We start from the raw sequence: 20,553 nt of genomic DNA on the forward strand, positions 1-20,553 counted from the left end.
ACTTGTTTTAACATTGATACAAAATGTTATAGGAGAAACTCAAAAGCTTTTAAATGCTTGAATTACACAAAGACAAACTGAGCTGATACATTGACTTGAAGTAGTTTGTAGATAACTGTCGGAGGATGCCCCCATATGCCCTTATATACCACAAACTATGTCCACTTTGGAGTGATTGTGGACAACACATTTTAGATCCAGGTGGTTATTTCTTCTCTAGCTGTTATATCCCCCACAGAACCCAGAGGAGAGCTTCACTTCCTTCCCCCACAGAACCCAGAGGAGAACTTAACTTCCTTCCCCCACAGAACCCAGAGGAGAGCTTCACTTCCTTCCCCACAGAACCCAGAGGAGAACTTAACTTCCTTCCCCCACAGAACCCAGAGGAGAACTTAACTTCCTTCCCCCACAGAACCCAGAGGAGAGCTTCACTTCCTTCCCCCACAGAACACAGAGGAGAACTTAACTTCCTTCCCCCACAGAACAGAGGAGAGCTTAACTTCCTTCCCCCATAGAACCCAGAGGAGAGCTTAACTTCCTTCCCCATAGAACCCAGAGGAGAACTTAACTTCCTTCCCCCACAGAACCCAGAGGAGAGCTTCCCTTCCTTCCCCCACAGAACACAGAGGAGAGCTTCCCTTCCTTCCCCCACAGAACAGAGGAGAGCTTAACTTCCTTCCCCCATAGAACCCATAGGACAGCTTCCCTTCCTTCCCCCATAGAACCCAGAGGAGAGCTTCCCTTCCTTCCAGTATAGAACCCAGAGGAGAGCTTCCCTTCCTTCCCCCATAGAACCCAGAGGAGAGCTTCCCTTCCTTCCCCCATAGAACCCAGAGGAGAGCTTCCCTTCCTTCCAGTATAGAACCCAGAGGTGAGCTTCCCTTCCTTCCCCCATAGAACCCAGAGGAGAGCTTCCCTTCCTTCCCCCATAGAACCCAGAGGAGAGCTTCCCTTCCTTCCCGTATAGAACCCAGAGGAGAGCTTCCCTTCCTTCCAGTATAGAACCCAGAGGAGAGCTTCCCTTCCTTCCCGTATAGAACCCAGAGGTGAGCTTCCCTTCCTTCCCTCAAGGAACCCAGAGGAGAGCTTCACTTCCTTCCCACTTTTAATCAATGCTTCATGCCCTAACTTAATAATACACCCATCCTGTGATACGTTTAGATCCAACACCAATAATACATCTTCCCACCTTTCATGCGTGTGTGTATCCCCTCCAGAGGATCTATGGCAACTCTACAGGGCCACCAGGGGCGGCGGTTGAACTTGGCCCAGACCAGATCTCCTTCCAAGTACTGCACTGCTGGGAGGGGCTTCTTCTTTGGGCTGTTGGGCTGAACAAAAAAATAAACAAAGGACTTATTACACATATAGGATCATCCCTTTGACAGTTCAAAACTCTGAGGGTAAAAGGGATTTCTTGTATCTTATTATATGTTGTTCAACATTTAATTTTAGCATCTCAAATTCAAATGTGAAACAAATACTCTTATCAAATCAATATTATTTTGCTTAATATAAAACTAGCCTATATGGTTGATCAGCATATAGTGTACGCCAAATCAAAACAATAAAAATATCTTCTTGACAAATACTGTTCCAGGAGACTACACAGTATTTACAGAACTGAAGATAATGTCAGATAAGATATCTTTTAGAGCTACCCAGGATGCATCTTCCCTGGGGGTTATTATTATTACCATCATCATCATCATCAGTAAGAGACAGAACTCACATTAGAGTTGGTTCCAACAGGTGAGATGAGACCATTGTCATGTGTGTCTCCTGTCATCTCACTGTCACTGTCACTGTCAGAGTCCTGGTCCATACTCCAGCCATCCCCCATGGACATGTCAGGCAGGGCACTGGGGCTCAGAGTAGGGTCCAGTTCAGATAGACTCTTAGACATCAGGTTGAGAACAGAGGGTTTGTATGTGCTGTTATGGTCTACCCCTGAACCAGAAGTGGTGTTAGAGTCTGTGACTGTTCTGTCTCTGGCGGACTTAGAAGAGTGTTGTTGAAAAGGTACCAACTCTTCCTCCTCGTCCTCGTCCTCCCTGTCCCCACTGTCAAACAAGGTGGACTCGAAATGCAGGTATCCGTTGGGGATGGGAGAGCAGCGCTCCAAACTATCAGAACTAACTGGAGAGAAACCGTTCTGATCCTGGATGGAATCCTCGTAGGGTTCTGTCTCCTCGTTACCAGTAGAGGGGGGCAGTCGGACCAGGGGAGCCCCAAAACTAGAGCCTCCCACTGGGCTGTGAGAGTGCAAATGGTTCCTGGCATGGAGGTCCTTGGGCTGGGGCCCGGGTCCCAGATCAGACCCAGGTCTGTGTACCATAGTGGAGAGGTCCTGGAGCCTCAGCAGAGGACTGTAGCAGTGGGGCCTCTCCCTCTCTGCCTGGTTATATCCGTAGCTAGGTGCCTGTTTGAGAGCAGAGGTTGACAGTTGCATGGCAGTCGAAGGTTGGTCTGTTGAGCCACGCTTGGCGCTGCTGTTGCACTGGTTTCTATACGAAGTGGTGGAAACTGAGAGGCGATTGGGGGGCCTCAGCTCTGGCTGGCCTGAGCTGTAAGATGTGGCTGAAGCTGAGCCACCCCGAACAGCCCGTCTGTATGAAGAATTCATGTTGTCATGGCTCCTTCCTGTCATTGTAAAAGAACATGCAGGTTAGGGTGGTTGAGGTAAACCTTCTAGCAAACAACCAGGTTTTTCCTATCCAGCTACAGTGTGGTCAATTCATATGGTTCAGACTCATGCACTGTTTGAAATAGCTACAATGTTACAAAACAATTGTTTAAAAACACAAGAATGTATATAAACCATACTGTCTGTGTGTAAATAACAACTCACATTCCACGCGACAATAACATAAAGAAAGACTACCGCATAGCCTACACGTAATAACACGACATTTGCATGGCTTCCCCTCTGAAGGCCGTCCGTAGTGGCAGCAGAGAAGACAAAAAGATCAGGAAAACCCAGCGAGCGACCGGTGTGCTCTGCCCCGTTCACAATAAAATCATATCTACTCGTTCTGTTTTTTTATATCAAAATAGAACGATCGCAAATACTGAAATGATAGATCTGTGCCACATTGATCGCGCTGCCAGCCTGACTGTCTGTAGGGGAGTCAATACAGTCAAAGCCATCATACAGAATGGCTCACACAAGTAGCCTACACAGAGCCTATAAACCGACATAGGAAGCATCCATTCTAACTCACAAAAGGACGGTTCAAAACGTTTAAAAACATCGTCTGTATTAAAAAACGCAATAATCTTACCATTTGGAGGTCGGTCACAATAAAACCAACTGCGGGTCTTTCAGATTGGGGCATGAAGCGTGTGTTTTTTTCGATTTGTGAAAGCGGATCTGCACAATCCCAGCAGTAGCAGCAGCACTAGGCCAAGAAAGACCAACAGCTCTCATTCTCTCTCCTTCACCTCCTGTCCTATCTCACCAGCGGCGGCCTTTCCAAAACAGTCACCAATAGACCCCAAAAAAATTAAACCTTCCATTTTAGTGCATCAAAAGTCAGTGTAGCGTTCACCACCTTAGTCCCTGGCAATTACAATATCATTTTTACTACATGGTTGTTTTGCGGGCTGTCGAAATGCCCCTCTAGTTATGTTAAAAGAGCCCTGCTAGACGGACTGGCTGTGTTGGCGAGCAGAGCTGAACAACCAATCCGCACAGCCACCCAACCCCCCTGTCTGCGGAGCCGCGGATCACAGCACATCGGGCCCGGGCACTCTCAACCTATCATCCTCAGTCAGCACACTGGTCTAGTCACACTCACACTCACACATCCACATGCTACTATATCCCCTCATGGCTTTTAGTCAACATACACGAAACCCTTGGCTAGATAAATACTATTTATTATGGGGTTATGTGAGTGGAAGGTATGTCAAACTGATAAACCATTGCGCCATTGGTTTCCTTATCCCAACAAAGGCGTAACTTGTTTCCTCCATTTTGGATAGCAGAGAGAGGTTGGAGAGAGAGAGAGACAAATCTGTGACCACAACGAATACGGATCAATAGTTCGAAAGTGGTCGACGGGAAAACAGCGCAAGCGGATGCGGCCTAGTCAAAGTTTTAAAATAGACTATGCGCCATATTGCCTGACAGCAGATAAAATAGGCCATGTCGGCAGCAATACACATGTCAATGGAGGGGGCAAAGCCCTAACTAAAATCGGACCCCTGGACACCATGTCAATGAGGTGCAATGTAATATAATATTGTTAATTCGGCTGAATGCCTATCCGTTTTTTTCCACGTATCCTGCAATTACGTTCGCATTAAAAATAACAATGACAGCAGCCTATAAAGAGAAGAATACGCCTTGCAAAGTGGCCACACAAAAGGCTCGACATACTTGCAGTCGTGTCCTACTGCTACTGTAATAAACTAGCTTCGCACAATGCCCATCACTGCTACATCGAAATGACAGTTGTCAAATAGGCTACAGACATTATTTTATAGCCAATTTTACTGAATCATATTACCTGATAGGATATTTGCCTCTGCTGCTCTTCATTGATGACCAATCTGTAGATTTGTAACCTTATGAGGCCGTCACTGAGAACGTAGGGCGAAGAGAATGCACTTACAATGTCAGAGGCCCAGACAAAAAGAAGAACATGTGTTTAGAATTTTTTTTTTTTTCTCGAAGTGGCCCATTGTTTTAATGTTGAAATTATATTTAAATGTGTTGTTCTTTTTTTCTCTCATTCAATATTGGTTTCGCAGTTCTATGAGATTCACAACACAGGCCATATGTAATTCTAGGCCTATGTAAGACACAATACCCAGGTTTATGTAAGTAAATCTTCTTATAAAAATTATTATAGGATGCGAATATCAATATTAAAACAGTATTCCTTATATGTATTTTAGAGTGGTTGGACATGCAATCAGTGTTTTATAAAGGTGGGGTCCACTGGCTCATAGGGGGACCTGGACCCCATGATATGATAACATATAGATTTTTATCTGTACTTTACAAATGGAAATGATCTATACTGTTGTTTATACACTACACTATTAAAATATCAGTGACAGTCAAGACAATATCATTTTGGAATGGCCATTTCACTTTAATTTTTGGTCATACATACAGAAAACTATCTTATCGTTACACATACTCCACCACATAGCATTTTCTCCGTTGGTTAAAAAGGATCGTTCCTAGTCAACACCATTCTGGGTTTGCTTTTATCGATTGATAGTTAACTTGTGAGAACAAAGAATAAAGGATAATACAGTACATTGAGAAGACAAAACCATTCATATTCACAAAAGGTTAGAAATAACAATTCCTTTGTCGTCAAATAAGCATTATGAGAGGTTTTCAGATGCACTGTGTTCGTGTCAGTTTATTTTTAATTTTTTGTAACCTTTATTTAACTAGGCAAGTCCGTTAAGAACAAATTCTTATTTACAATGACGGCCTACCCTGGCCAAAACCTCCCCTAACCTGGACGACGCTGGGCCAATTGTGCACCGCCCTATGGGACTCCCGATCACGGCCGGTTATGATACAGCGTGGAATCGAACTCAGGTCTGAAGTGACGTATCTAGCACTGCGATGGAGTGCCTTAGACCGCTGCGCCACCCGGGAGGCCCAAAAGTTCAAGCAAAATTTCAAAAAACGTGTCGTAACAATGTTATATTGCATGAAATCCTGTGTATAAATATGCTATGTATAAATACAAATAAAAAATATGTCATACCATACAACACAAAAAGACACAAACACTGCCACATGAACTCTGGGAGAAGCTTAAGATTAATGTTTTGCTAGTGTGTTTTGTGTTGTTTCCTACTAAGATTCATGTTTTGCTAGTGTGTTTTGTGTTGTTTCCTACTAAGATTCATGTTTTGCTAGTGTGTTTTGTGTTGTTTCCTACTAAGATTCATGTTTTGCTAGTGTGTTTTGTGTTGTTTCCTACTAAGATTCATGTTTTGCTAGTGTGTTTTGTGTTGTTTCCTACTAAGATTCATGTTTTGCTAGTGTGTTTTGTGTTGTTTTCTACTCAGATGCATTTTCAATGTGGAAAACATCAGGAGGACAAGCAAACTACTAATGATAAAAGCACATTATATCAGAGCATGAAATAAACAGATGAATGAAAGTCAAATATTTAAACATTTAAACAAAACATCAACCCTTCTCCAGACAGCGATCATTTGACCAGATAATGACGAATAGTAGGCTATTTCTCTCATTCCTGTTTAGCTAAAGTATATTGATTGTATTTATTATATGCCTTATCATGCAATTTCTGTAAAATAAGATAACAAACTTATTGAAAAAAAGAGAGCGATTTCAGTCTTTGGATAGGGACAGAGTAAATGGTGACGATATCAGCAGAGTACATTGAAGAGAGGAGGAGCCATCCGTTAGTAACCAGTGCCAGACATATCCAAAAGTCAACCCATATTTTGGCTACATGAGTCCCTGCTGGTCATCAACACCCTTTAGGACAAGCACTCAAATATGATTTCCAGGCAATAGATACGAGACGCAGGAAGAACTACTTGTTAGTTTCCTCCACTTTGCCAGTAGGCTCACGCAAGCCTCGTTTCTGCATCAGGGTGTAAGGGAAAGGTGCCACTTCGAAGCTGGCATAGTCCAGTTTCTTGGCTCCGCCGACGCAGTTACTGAAGCCTAGTTTCTTGGTACCATCACAGCTCCCGTACTCCAGTTTCTTGAGCCGAGCCAGAGTCTTGATGCTACCAGGAGGCCTGCCAGGGCTAACCTTGTAGCCCGCCGCTTTGGTCGTACCCAAGGGCCTGCCGGGACTGGTCTTGAACCCCGCAGCTTTCGTGGTCCCCAACGGACGTCCGGTGCTTGTCCGGTAACCGGCTGACTTAGTGGTCCCCGAGGGTCTCCCTCTACGGCCGGACTTGACGACGCCTCCTTTCTTTTTCTTGGAGCTCTCTGTCCCAGTTAGGGCCTCACTGGACCCTCGGATCCTCACTGCCTGAGGGTGAAACTCATTCTGGGTCTCTGGTTGCATTTGACAGGGCATGGGCTTGTGCAGGTTTGGGTGGGGCAGCTGTAGAGCAGGGGGTGGGGGCGAAGGGTAGAATTTGTTGGATTGCGAGCTACATAAGTCAAAGTGGCTGGTTGGGTGTTGACATTCCTCTGCAAGGCCACTCATGCAATAGTCATTGCTGCTGCTAGTGACTTGGTGCATCATTTTCTGTTGAGGGATATAAATAAAAGGGAAACAGGTTTAGTCATTGAATTGGTATGTGTGACACAGACTTACGAGCATGCACATAAACACACACACACACACACACACACACACACACACTAAGAACCTAAGTTGGTGATGCACATCACTATGTAATGAATATGTTATAAACTATCTATTCTATGTCCAAACATCTTGTCCAACATGATTAATTAAAACAGGCTATTGTTGCAAAACCATATCGGCGGTGCTAATACAATACGCAACGTAGTGTCTCGCTATTATGCGTTTACAACCCAACAATACAACAGCTGTATAAATGGGGCAATGGGCGCTACTACAACGAAATACCACTAAGAAAACTGCTGCATTTGCAAGTACATTTTGAGAACATTAAGAAAACACAAACCTCATTTGTAGGCGGATCATAGAATGCAAAGGGTTAAATATGAAACAGATTTTCCATTCTTGACCGCCATAACATCATAAAAACGCATGTATTCTACGCCTTATATTCCATGGATATTAACTTGATCCTGGATGACATTATGCGCCGGGTATTTGATATTTATTTATTCTTCTAGGACAGAGGTTTAAATGAGAAAGGCAGCCATTTTCCTCGTTTTTTTTTCCTTTTAGAAAATAGGAGGGGCTCAAAGCGCAGGCGCGCCAGACTTTAAGGAAACATAGCAGCCCTATAAAGCCATTTACTATAATAAAAATATGGCATGTAATCCAGCCATATTTCGATCAAGAATATAGGATATTATGTATTTTGTTTGTAACCTTTGTTCTGAAATCGTGGACATTGTGTCCAGGAAATGAGTTAACAGTTTTAGAAACGGTCGTCACTAGCGACAGCCAGTCATAAACCCCGCCTATTTCTACAAAGTATCTTCTTAAAATGTGATTTTAAACCTTAACATTAAACCTAACATTAACCACACTGCTAACATTATGCCTAACCGCAACCTTATATTAAGACCAAAAAGCTCATTTGTGTTTTCATAACATTTTATGATATAGGTAATTTTGACTTTGCGGCTGTGGTAACTAGTGGGAACCTTTATAAACAGAGGTTTATTAATACTGTACTTTCAGTAGGTGGTAGTATAACAATGACAAACATTAAGTACAGGATTAGAAACTTGCTTGATCTACTAAACCGTGTAATATAACTACATTTGACCTGACGTTAGTGGGAAAGCAATCTAATTTACAGAACTCACATCAGTTTTTCTGTACAGTTTCATACATATTCACATTTCAGTCACATCGCTAGTTCTTCACTGTCTGATTGTCAAACAGTAGTTTGCCTCTGAAACTGTAAACAAATATTTTTGTGCAATATTTTCTACACACATTTCTTTGACTGCATCCGCAAATCAACTAGCCTCACCCTTTACGAAGCTACACATCAACTAGCCTCACCCTTTACGAAGCTACACATCAACTAGCCTCACCCTTTACGAAGCTACAAATCAACTAGCCTCACCCTTTACGAAGCTACAAATCAACTAGCCTCACCCTTTACGAAGCTACACATCAACTAGCCTCACCCTTTACGAAGCTACACATCAACTAGCCTCACCCTTTACGAAGCTACACATCAACTAGCCTCAACCTTTACGAAGCTACAAATCAACTAGCCTCACCCTTTACGAAGCTACACATCAACTAGCCTCACCCTTTACGAAGCTACAAATCAACTAGCCTCACCCTTTACGAAGCTACACATCAACTAGCCTCAACCTTTACGAAGCTACAAATCAACTAGCCTCACCCTTTACGAAGCTACACATCAACTAGCCTCACCCTTTACGAAGCTACAAATCATCTAGCTTCACCCTTTACGAAGCTACAAATCAACTAGCCTCACCCTTTACGAAGCTACAAATCAACTAGCCTCACCCTTTACGAAGCTACAAATCAACTAGCCTCACCCTTTACGAAGCTACACATCAACTAGCCTCAACCTTTACGAAGCTACAAATCAACTAGCCTCACCCTTTACGAAGCTACACATCAACTAGCCTCACCCTTTACGAAGCTACACATCAACTAGCCTCACCCTTTACGAAGCTACAAATCAACTAGCCTCAACCTTTACGAAGCTACAAATCAACTAGCCTCACCCTTTACGAAGCTACAAATCAACTAGCCTCACCCTTTACGAAGCTACACATCAACTAGCCTCACCCTTTACGAAGCTACACATCAACTAGCCTCACCCTTTACGAAGCTACAAATCAACTAGCCTCAACCTTTACGAAGCTACACATCAACTAGCCTCAACCTTTACGAAGCTACAAATCAACTAGCCTCACCCTTTACGAAGCTACAAATCAACTAGCCTCACCCTTTACGAAGCTACACATCAACTAGCCTCACCCTTTACGAAGCTACACATCAACTAGCCTCACCCTTTACGAAGCTACAAATCAACTAGCCTCAACCTTTACGAAGCTACACATCAACTAGCCTCACCCTTTACGAAGCTACAAATCAACTAGCCTCAACCTTTACGAAGCTACAAATCAACTAGCCTCACCCTTTACGAAGCTACAAATCAACTAGCCTCACCCTTTACGAAGCTACAAATCAACTAGCCTCACCCTTTACGAAGCTACACATCAACTAGCCTCACCCTTTACGAAGCTACACATCAACTAGCCTCACCCTTTACGAAGCTACAAATCAACTAGCCTCACCCTTTACGAAGCTACAAATCAACTAGCCTCAACCTTTACGAAGCTACACATCAACTAGCCTCACCCTTTACGAAGCTACACATCAACTAGCCTCACCCTTTACGAAGCTACAAATCAACTAGCTTCGCTCTGGCTACAAATAAACTCCAAAAAACGGACAAATCCAGTGGTTTTAATAATACATCATATTTAATATTAGTTACATGTTGTGTGTATGAACTGACAGATACACTATATGTTAATGTTTTAAATGTATGTAAATTGTAAAGTCTTTTGTCTGTAATGTATTTTTCGTTATGTGTCAGACCCCAGTAAGACTGGCTGTCACCATCGGCGTCGACTATTGAGGATTCAAATATATCAAATCAAACATGACAACAGAAAGACTACATTTACTGTAATACTTTGTACTGTTAAGCTTGAAGCTGGGAAGCAATAATACACATAGGCATTTCCCTGTAACATTGTTCCACTATTGTTCCACTACTCATTCATTCACAGGACTTAGGTCCAGTTGATTAAGCAAAACGTTTAAAACAAAAAGAAATACCCCCAAATGGCACCCTATTCCCTCAGCCTGGTGTCGTAGCCCTTTATAGCGCTACATAGTGTAGGGAGTATGGTGCCATTTGGGACACAGCCTATGCCAATTATTAGGTCTCCCTAATGATCTTGGTCCGTTTCTGGATCTTTGTCTTGGTAAAAATGTCCACATGCTTGTCCCTGACGCTGACTGTCATTCCATCCAGGATGGAGGGGGTCAGACTGGGTAGAGAGAGAACAGAGAAGACATTCAGACTTGAAGCAGCATGTACAAACCAGCTCATAATCACTATATTAATCACTATATTTCACAGACTTTATGGTGAGGATTTTAGTTTGGAGTAACAAGAAATGGAACCCCTAAAATGTCAACGTTTCAGATTCTGTAGGTGGACAGTGATTCCATTATTCTTTCATCCACTGTGGCTTGGTGTTATGTATATTTAGTATTAGCTATTCAGTAGCCTCCTCTGGGAGTTCCTAGTTCCTACCTTAGTCTCCAGCTTGAGCGTCTCTCCTTTGGCCAAGAAGCCATTCAGAGCAACTCTCAGGTCTTTGAGGTTAGCAGCATCCAGAGGCTAGGAAAGAGACACAGGACTAGCAAAATGTCAAATACATGCGAATCATTCATCTGCAAATGATCAAGCCCTGTAAATATAAAACATGTAAATTACATTTCAGTGTGGATTCATGTAAATCTTGAGTTGGTTGATCTGTGTTCAGATTAAATCTGTGTAATGATGGAGTGTGTGTGTGTGTGTGTGTGTGTGTGTGTGTGTGTGTGTGTGTGTGTGTGTGTGTGTGTCAGTTCCTACCTGTGCGGTGGTGACAGTACAGATGACCTCTCCACAGTGGGCACTCATCATATTGCTGAAGGCTGAGATGACGTCAAAGGTCAGAGGTCAGACGGCCGTTATAAGCCATAACATCTGAGGAATGGAGATAAAGATACACAATTATTCAATTCAATTCAATACAAATGTAGTTGTTATCTCCTTAGTGACAGGGCTACATCAGGGCTACATCAGGGCCCACGACACAGTCACATAAACAACACACACAACAAGACAACTATCAGACATTACACTGTTATTACACACAACTTTTGTAACACTATGTTTCTTTCACCTGTCTGACATAGTGCTGGCTACACACTGATGAGGTGATGAGGATGGGAGACATCCCTGTCTTGGTAATGACATCAGTGAAGGTGTGCTGTTTGATACTGCATTTGCCAGACAGCTTGAGGTCCTTGACTGCAACTCAGTAAAATCGTTGAAATTGTTTATATATTTGTTTCAATGTAGCTACCGGTGTTGGGAGTAGTGAACTACATGTAGTTCAACTAGTAATTTCATTACATTTTGCAGTAGCTTGGTGGTAGTTTAACTAAATTCAAATATTGGTACTGTTTTCAATAGTTCATGACTTTTTTTGCCATGTAGTGGTGTTTTCGGCGTCAAACCTTCCTAATTCTCACTTGAAACATCGTTTTTGTGTTTAATAGGCTGAATTACACTTTCTGTTAACATCCGACTTTTGAGCGATAATAGTCTTGCAATCTGTAGTCAATTACATTTTAGATATCATTTTTCACGAAGTAGTTTGGATGTAGGGAAATACTTTTTCAAAGTAACTTTATAGTAGTAAACTATATTTATCTCATGGGTAACTTTAGTGTAACTTAACTTATTCCAGTTTGGAGTAATTGGTAGCCTAGTAAAGTACATTTTCAGAGTAGCTTCCCTAACACTGGTTGTTACATTGTATCAAGCTTGATCATTCATTCAATTCGTTTTGTTCCTGATGTAGTATCAGACACGTCTGTCAAAACGAATGACTGCACCGATTTCAAAGTGACGATGTAGCTAGGGTTTAGGTGAAGAGGTTCAGCTAACTATATGTTATTTTACAACAGAAAATACACGTTAAATATTGAACGTCTTACCTGCTGTCCTCCTTGCCTCAATGGTGCTGCCATTTTCTCCTGGGTACGTCGCTACCCGAAACCTTAACCTTAACCCCTACTACAGTTCCCTAACCTTAACCCTAACCTCAATTCTTACCTTAACCATTTTAAATGTCAAATTCAATGGAGTAACCTCAGAGTTGGGACGTCTCAAGGAATCAGGCTTGCATGGACCATTTCTCATACTGCTGACTAGGGTGAAACTCAATGCGCATGCGTGTGTCTAAAACATTGGGAGCCGCTTTAAATTCTGGATAGTTGCTTTTGCATCCTGCCAGTCCGTTGTATTTATTCACTGTGAATTATTATTTATTTATTATACAATTTATTTCAGCTTGATAACCTGCATGCACAGTAGTCATATGCATTTAAATAGCAGTAGATCTATTCCGGGGCGGCAGGCAGTTTAGCGGTTAGAGCGTTGGGCCAGTAACCGAAAGGTTGCAATATCAAATTCCTGAGCTGACAAGGTAAAAATCTGTCGTTCTGCCCTGAACAAGGCAGAATTTGTTCTTAACTGACTTGCCTAGTTAAATAAAGGTAAAACATTATTTGTTTTTAAATCACACTATTATCCACAATATTCATGGTTTTATTGTGATAGATGTATTATTTTGATACCGAGAGCACATGGTAGTTCCCATTCGCAACCTCACGGTGGCAGCAAAGCCCAGATGAAGGGGACGGGTGAGGTACGTCGGCCAATGACGTAAACGCAGCAAGACCGGGGGGTTTCGTTTATCTGACTCGGGTACCCCGGTGTGAGAAATTTGAATCGGGTGAAAAGTGATTGTATTTGTTTTGGAACCAGGATGGCTCCCGAGCGTGAGCCAGGTGCCCAGCTCTGGCCTTCCGCGAAGTCGGCTCAAAACAAAAGTGACGTAATTAAACACGTGGAGGAGGGATGAGTTGGATTCTGTGTTCCCACATGCAAAAGTGCTAAAAACTATTTATCTGCCTTTCCAATCCTAGTTTGAAAATTCAAACATTTATTTTGTGGAAAAGAGGTGTATGTTTCTGGACGATGCACCATGCTGCCTTTGTTGACAACCTGACAGAAAGGCGCAGAGTAATGTTTGATTTGAGTATTGCGTTCCTCCCTCCCCGCTTTCTCCTGGTGATGTGAGGGAGCGTTTCCCCGTTCATCCCGGGCCAGTGTAATAAAACTCTCTCATTGATTGTTGCTCGGTGAAGAAGCAGGGTTGGGTCCACGGAATCTCATAGAGAGACAGCTTTCTGCAACTGCGTCTGTACACCGCATTTCTTTAGCTATTTCAGATAAACAGCATATCAAGGCGCATGCAGCGCTTATATTTTAACGAGTAGCTAGCTAGTAGGGGGGGTTTGAACCAATTTAAAGCCGTGTCGGTGACCTAGCTAGCTCGGGCATTCATTTTCGACGAAAGCAAAAAAGAGTGCGAATGACGAGAACGCATTAGCTAAACTAGTTTTCAATAGGTAACCTAACGAGGTAGTGTGCTAGCTGAAATATAACCAGACATGGACGACAAATCATTCACTAAGGAATTGGATGGGTGGATTGAGCAACTCGGCGAATGCAAGCAGCTCTCGGAAAACCAAGTCAAAGCCCTTTGCGAGAAGGTAATTTTAACCCGTTTAATTCGTATGATCTTGCGAGCCCTTAGCCGGCAAACTAGCTTAGCTAATATTTGCTATGCTAGACAGTTAGCATTAGTTAACTGTTAAGTAACTATCTTAAATTGCTCATTGGTCAGAGCACGGTTAATTTCCCCACCGGCTATTGTTTGTTACTGCTAGTTAGTTACTAGTTAGTTACTAACTAGCTAGCTACATTATTCTGAAAATGGCGGCGGAGCCTATTGCCTTTGCATTCACTGTGGGGTTGGCTGACATGCGTTGACTGAATAGCGTTGTTGTATTTTTATATGAATGTGTTTAGACATTTCATCTTGATATCCTTGATGTTCTTACGCTCCGTTCTGGGCTTGTTGCAGTTGGATTTCCAAGTGTGCCCCCTGGGTATCAACTACCGTATATAGTTAGAGCTTCAAAATATGCATGCATTTTATAAATATAGTACTCAAAACGAGCAATAACATACACAGACCCGAACTCCCGCTCTTCCCCTCTGTATCCCCGATTTCCCCCATCCTCTGTTTAAATTCCTAACCCCAAACTCTTACGTCTCATTTCCTTCCCAGGCCAAAGAGATCCTGACGAAGGAGTCTAACGTGCAGGAGGTGAGATGTCCGGTCACCGTGTGCGGGGATGTCCACGGCCAGTTCCATGACCTAGTGGAGCTGTTTAAAATTGGAGGGAAGTCTCCGGACACCAACTACCTCTTCATGGGAGACTATGTGGACAGGGGCTACTACTCTGTAGAGACAGTCAGCCTCCTAGTATCTCTCAAGGTAAACATAGACAAATGTTTTAGAGCAGGAAAGGGCAACTTTAATGGGGGTGGGTGGCCCCCCCCCCAAAAAAATGAATTCATCATGAGAGACTGCAGTGGATTTGCCTGACGACTCAAACTGAATTCTTCTAACTAACTAATTTCATGCAATTTTACTCATTTTGCCATAGGGGGGACAGAAATGTTTGCAAAATCTATTGGGGCCCCTGGTCGTTGTTCGGCCTTGATTACTACAAGTTTAGATAGCTGACTAGGCTAAATTACCAATCTAAACATTTTTAGCTTGCATAGACTAATTGAGTGACTGTTAGTGACACATAACAAGAGAGAAACTGCTGACGCACGACCACAAATTTTTTTATTTATTGAAGCTTGTTTTTTTCTAATTCTCAACAGTAAGTTGAGACCCTGAATGAGTTCCTATTGATACACGGGCCCTACAAAATATCTGTGGCCCGCCAGTTGCCATTCCTGTTTTAGAATGTACTCTAAAACAGCATCGGCTGATTCCTTTCTGATATTGCTTAGTTAGTGTATTTTGCACAGGGAAAAACTGCAACAAGGTTAAAACTCTAACTGGTAGAGGAGGCCAGTAGGTCTACAGGGAGGACAACCTACTGATACAACACAGGATAAGATTCACTTCTGCTACTGTAAATGTTGTCGTCAACCTTAAACCATGTCTGGTTGACACGAGAACAGAAGGTGCAGTCACTGTGAATGTAATGTCTTGTTATGCGCTTTTTGTCCTATCCAGAGATGTGTTAATAATTAGTTTTGTTTTTCAGGTTAGGTACCGTGAGCGAATCACAATCCTTCGAGGGAACCATGAGAGCAGACAGATCACCCAGGTGTACGGCTTCTACGACGAGTGTTTAAGGAAATACGGAAACGCCAACGTCTGGAAGTACTTCACAGACTTATTTGACTATCTGCCCCTAACTGCACTGGTAGATAACCAGGTGAGATATTAGTTGTTTAAGGTGCATTATGCATAAATCACTACGCCAATTCATGGTTGCAAAAAAATCCAATAGTTTGCCTAATTTCAGTTTATGTAACAAAACCAGCCGTCATTGTGTAGAGTATCATTGTACCATCTAAACGACTGTGAAAGATATTTTCCATAACCAAAAAATAGTATTTTAGATTTTTTTTTTTAGCTGTTTGAAGCAAACAAAACCGACAGTAAAAGGCGCACAGGCGAAACTTAAGACCGGGAAGCATAGAAATAGTGCAGACAGAACAGATCGACCACTTCTTACGCTTGGTTTCAATGAGAATGACAGCTCTATAACTCGCACTTCTATGTAAATTTGGTCGTGTTGCCCCCAAAAAAGTGACATATTGCAATTTTAATGTATCACATATTTATTTATTAGTGGAACCATTACATAAGTGTCTTTGATTGGGTCCTTGAAGAGCGCTATATAAAAGTCCTGTACTATTAGGATCACTGTTATGAAGGAGAGAGGAGATTCAGCAACACGGAGGACAATGGAGTTCAGTAAAAAGCATTTTTTTTTTATTGCCACAAATAGAACCAACAATTTTCGGCTTTTGACCTTCATCAAAAACCATGATGAAGGCTTGAAAGCCAAAACGCACTGGTTCTACTTTTAGCAACAAAAATATATATTTTTATTGAATTCTATTGTCGTCCGTGTTACTGAATCTCCTCAATTCATACACCGTGGTTGGAAATCGAGGTCTCTCCCTTGATCACTACTGTTATTACATAACCATGCAATTCAGCAGAAATGTGCTGTACAATACAGATGTAAAAAAAAATATATAACATCTACAACCTCAACACAGCGTTAGGTGGTATTTTAAGCCTTAATGATTTGATTCCTTCTAACACGTTTTAGATGGAAATGTCCTAATTGACTTGTCGTTCCTCTGCAGATCTTCTGTCTCCACGGAGGACTGTCCCCCTCAATAGACACACTGGAACACATCCGAGCGCTGGATCGCTTACAGGAGGTTCCTCACGAGGTCAGCTCACTTCCACGTTCCTAGAAACGATGTTCCAATCTTCATACTACCATGCTAGTTAGAATGTATGTCCAATATGTTGTTTCATAGTATTGACTTGACTTCACTTAAACCTCCTCTCTTCATACTACCATGCTAGTTAGAATGTATGTCCAATATGTTGTTTCATAGTATTGACTTGACTTCACTTAAACCTCCTCTCTTCATACTACCATGCTAGTTAGAATGTATGTCCAATATGTTGTTTCATAGTATTGACTTGACTTCACTTAAACCTCCTCTCTTCATACTACCATGCTAGTTAGAATGTATGTCCAATATGTTGTTTCATAATATTGACTTGACTTCACTTAAACCTCCTCTCTTCATACTACCATGCTAGTTAGAATGTATGTCCAATATGTTGTTTCATAGTATTGACTTGACTTCACTTAAACCTCCTCTCTTCATACTACCATGCTAGTTAGAATGTATGTCCAATATGTTGTTTCATAGTATTGACTTGACTTAAACCTCTTGGTCCCCTTGGGAGCATAGGGGGCGTCCACCATGCTCTCCACCTCTCTCACTTCTGTGTGACAGCTTTTGCCTCTAGCCAGGAGATCTCTGTTCAGTTCATGTAGAGTGAAGCGTTTCCAGTTGTTCAGCGTCTTCATAGTGTGGATATTGAACCACTGGAGTCTGTAAGCCCTGACATTGTATAGCAGATGTTTAATCTGTTCCATGGACTTCTAGCCAACCAGTCACTACTCATCTCACAGTTGTAATATGCGCTCAGCAAACACCTTTGATAAAAATCATGTGGTGACTCTGTGTTGCAGCCTGACCTCACCAATATGGCCACCTTATTCACATCATGTGGTGTTCATTGTATTGTTGACCTTACTAACATGGCCACCGTCTCCCTCCCCCAGGGTCCGATGTGTGACCTGCTGTGGTCAGACCCTGATGACCGTGGCGGCTGGGGCATCTCTCCCCGCGGTGCCGGCTACACCTTTGGACAGGACATCTCAGAGACTTTCAACCATGCTAACGGACTCACCCTGGTCTCCAGAGCTCACCAGCTCGTCATGGAGGTACAGTGGCGTGTTTTTAAGTACTGAAAATTATATATTTTTATACCAAAATGCTGACATTCTTTTGTATTTGCATGATTTCATGTTTTAGATTGTCTTGTTCCTAGATGTACCTCTGGTTTACTGAGTGTTTGTTTTGACAGGGTTATAACTGGTGCCATGATGTACCTCTGGTTTACTGAGTGTTTGTTTTGACAGGGTTATAACTGGTGCCATGATGTACCTCTGGTTTACTGAGTGTTTGTTTTGACAGGGTTATAACTGGTGCCATGATGTACCTCTGGTTTACTGAGTGTTTGTTTTGACAGGGTTATAACTGGTGCCATGATGTACCTCTGGTTTACTGAGTGTTTGTTTTGACAGGGTTATAACTGGTGCCATGACCGTAATGTGGTGACTATCTTCAGTGCACCCAATTACTGCTATCGCTGTGGAAACCAGGCCGCCATCATGGAGCTGGATGACACACTCAAGTACTCCTTGTAAGTATTCACCTCAAAATAAAAGTATTCACTTCAGAATAAAATTCCTGTTGACAATTCTTTACTTTAGCTTTGTTGTTAATCTCCATACATTGGAAATTGTTACGTGTAGATAAATGAGTTAGCAAGCTTCCTTTTCTCATCTTGATTGATGAAATGAAACGAACCCTCTATTAGATGTAACGTCGCTCCGAGGCCTCGTATCAGATATGTGACTCTGTGTTTCTATTCCAGCCTTCAGTTCGACCCCGCCCCTCGCAGAGGTGAACCCCATGTGACCCGCCGCACTCCTGACTACTTCCTGTAAAAGATCCCAATGCCTGTGAAGTATTGCTATAGATTCTTCTTAGTGAAGAAGTGGGAGAAGATGCGGGAGAAGGGAGCAACCGACCATTGGTATAGAGTTGTGACAAAGTAAGCATCCATCAATCCATGGACCAAAATGTGTGCCATAATTTCACAATGCAAAATGGAAGAAAAAAAAAATGTCACATTCATCTTTAAAGAAGACCACACAACCGATGCCCACCACAGTCCATGGAACCAGTTCCTTCTCTCTCTGTGCATGATGTTGTATTTATCTCTGAAAATGGTTCTTCATTGTAAAGATTACAGTGTACTATATAGTAATAGGGTGCCATTTTGGAAGCAGACAGTCTCATAGTACCTGCTGGTTTTGTCAGGAAAAAGATCTGCTTTGAATTAATTAATCTGCTGAGATTAAGGTTTAAATGTAACCCTTGTGGTAGGAACATAATTATAGTATAGAAAAGTTTTGGTAATCCCAACTCGGCATGGCCTCAAACTGGAAGGTTGCAGTAAACATGTTATTTTGTGAACATTTTTCTAACAGAAATTCAATGGCTTTTTTTTTGTTGTGAATTTGAAATCATTGTTTTCAGAGTTGGTTGGGCACTGGATGGAATTGACTTCTTCTTTCTCTTTGCACTTTTGTATTTAATGTTTATCATGACACTGACAAACTACAGCATTCTGTTTTATGGTGCATTCGGAAAGAATTCGACCCCTTGACTTTTTCCACGTTTTGTTACGTTACAGCCTTATTCTAAAATTGATTAAATACATTTTCTTCCTCATCAATCTACACACAATACCGCATAATGACAAAGTGAGGGGAAAAATTCTAGAAATTTTTGCAAATGTATAAAAAAAAAATGTTTATAACAGAAATACCTTATTTACGTAAGTAGTCAAACCCTTTGCTATAAGGCTTGAAATTGAGCTCAGGTGCATCCTGTTTTCATTGAACATCCTTGAGATGTTTCTACAACTTGGAGTCCACCTGTGGTAAATTCAATGGATTGGACATGATTTGGAAAGGCACTTACCTGTCTATATAAGGTACCTCAGTTGACGTCAGAGCAAAAACCAAGTCATGAGGTCGAAGGAATTGTCCTAGAGCTCCAAGACAGGATTGTGTCGAGGCACAGATCTGGGGAAGGGTACAAAAGCATTTCTGTTGCATTGAAGGTTCCCAAGAACACAGTGGCCTCCATCATTCTTAAATGGAACAAGTTTGGAACCACCGAGACTCTTCCTAGAGCTGTCCGCCAGAGGCAAACTGAGCAATCGGGGGAGAAGGGCCTTGGTCAGGGAGGTGACCAAGAACCCGATGGTCACTCTGACAGAGCTCTAGAGTTCCTCTGTAAAGATGGGAGAGCCTTCCAGAAGGACCACCATCTCTGCAGCAGCCCACCAATCAGGCTTTTATGGTAGTGTGGCCGGATGGACGCTATTTCTCAATAAAAGGCACATGACGAGTTTTCCAAATGCACCTAAAGGTCTCTCAGACCATGAGAATCAAGACTCTCTGGACTGATGAAACCAAGATTGAACTCTTTGGCCTGAATGCCAAGCGTACCGTCTGGAGGAAATCCATTTTAAAATAAGGCTGTACCGTAACAAGATGTGGAAAAAGTTAAGGGGTCTGAATACTTTCTGAATGCACTGTATATTTCACCCCCAGCAAATAGCTTTTCTGTCACTCACCTGTCCATTAGTTGAGTAAAACCTATTTCAGGTGAACACAGGAACACCTGTACAAAATGACAGCCCTTGTTATAGATACCTTTCTGTTTTGCAGCCTCCACTATATAATAAAGATTGAAGTTGTTCCTTCATTGCTTTGTCCTGTATGGTTCTTA

At 42.2% G+C, this 20,553-nt stretch overlaps 4 protein-coding genes across 6 annotated transcripts in view; 1 reads left to right on the forward strand and 3 right to left on the reverse strand.

Annotated features, from left to right (window-relative positions):
• Positions 1-4,647, reverse strand: part of LOC106604211 (histone-lysine N-methyltransferase, H3 lysine-36 specific-like) — a 37,568-nt gene extending 32,921 nt beyond the window's left edge. Inside the window, exons 1-3 of one of the 2 annotated variants that reach the window (XM_014198656.2) lie at positions 4,515-4,647; positions 1,733-2,643; positions 1,190-1,331 (exon numbers count right to left, since the gene is read on the reverse strand). In XM_014198656.2, coding sequence (XP_014054131.1) covers positions 1,190-1,331; positions 1,733-2,626 — 1,036 coding nt within the window. In that variant the 5' untranslated portion in view covers positions 2,627-2,643; positions 4,515-4,647. Of the gene's footprint in view, positions 1-1,189; positions 1,332-1,732; positions 2,644-3,284; positions 3,903-4,514 lie in introns of those variants that run through there. The other variant, XM_014198655.2, reaches the window with a different exon arrangement.
• A 434-nt stretch (positions 4,648-5,081) lies between these two features.
• On the reverse strand, positions 5,082-7,886 carry LOC106604212 (UPF0461 protein C5orf24 homolog). The gene is made up of 2 exons (XM_045717874.1): positions 7,624-7,886; positions 5,082-7,217 (listed from the first exon to the last, which is right to left on the reverse strand). Exon 2 carries the CDS (start codon positions 7,212-7,214, stop codon positions 6,546-6,548), a length of 669 nt encoding a protein of 222 aa, XP_045573830.1. The 5' UTR covers positions 7,215-7,217; positions 7,624-7,886; the 3' UTR covers positions 5,082-6,545.
• A 2,209-nt stretch (positions 7,887-10,095) lies between these two features.
• LOC106604209 (ATP synthase subunit O, mitochondrial) lies at positions 10,096-11,392 on the reverse strand. The gene is given in 4 exon segments (XM_014198652.2): positions 10,096-10,690; positions 10,960-11,046; positions 11,284-11,367; positions 11,369-11,392. Coding segments are annotated over 4 exon segments (297 nt in total). The 3' UTR covers positions 10,096-10,588.
• A 2,208-nt stretch (positions 11,393-13,600) lies between these two features.
• pp2aa (Serine/threonine-protein phosphatase 2A catalytic subunit) lies at positions 13,601-20,529 on the forward strand. Of its 2 annotated transcripts, NM_001173609.1 has the most exon segments (7): positions 13,681-14,039; positions 14,621-14,830; positions 15,621-15,794; positions 16,741-16,830; positions 17,745-17,906; positions 18,270-18,388; positions 18,623-20,529. In NM_001173609.1, coding segments are annotated over 7 exon segments (930 nt in total). In that variant the 5' UTR covers positions 13,681-13,937; the 3' UTR covers positions 18,696-20,529.
• The last annotated feature ends 24 nt before the right edge of the window (positions 20,530-20,553 follow it).

This window comes from Salmo salar, chromosome ssa05, assembly GCF_905237065.1.
Source record: "Salmo salar chromosome ssa05, Ssal_v3.1, whole genome shotgun sequence".
Taxonomy (NCBI): Eukaryota; Metazoa; Chordata; class Actinopteri; order Salmoniformes; family Salmonidae; genus Salmo; species Salmo salar.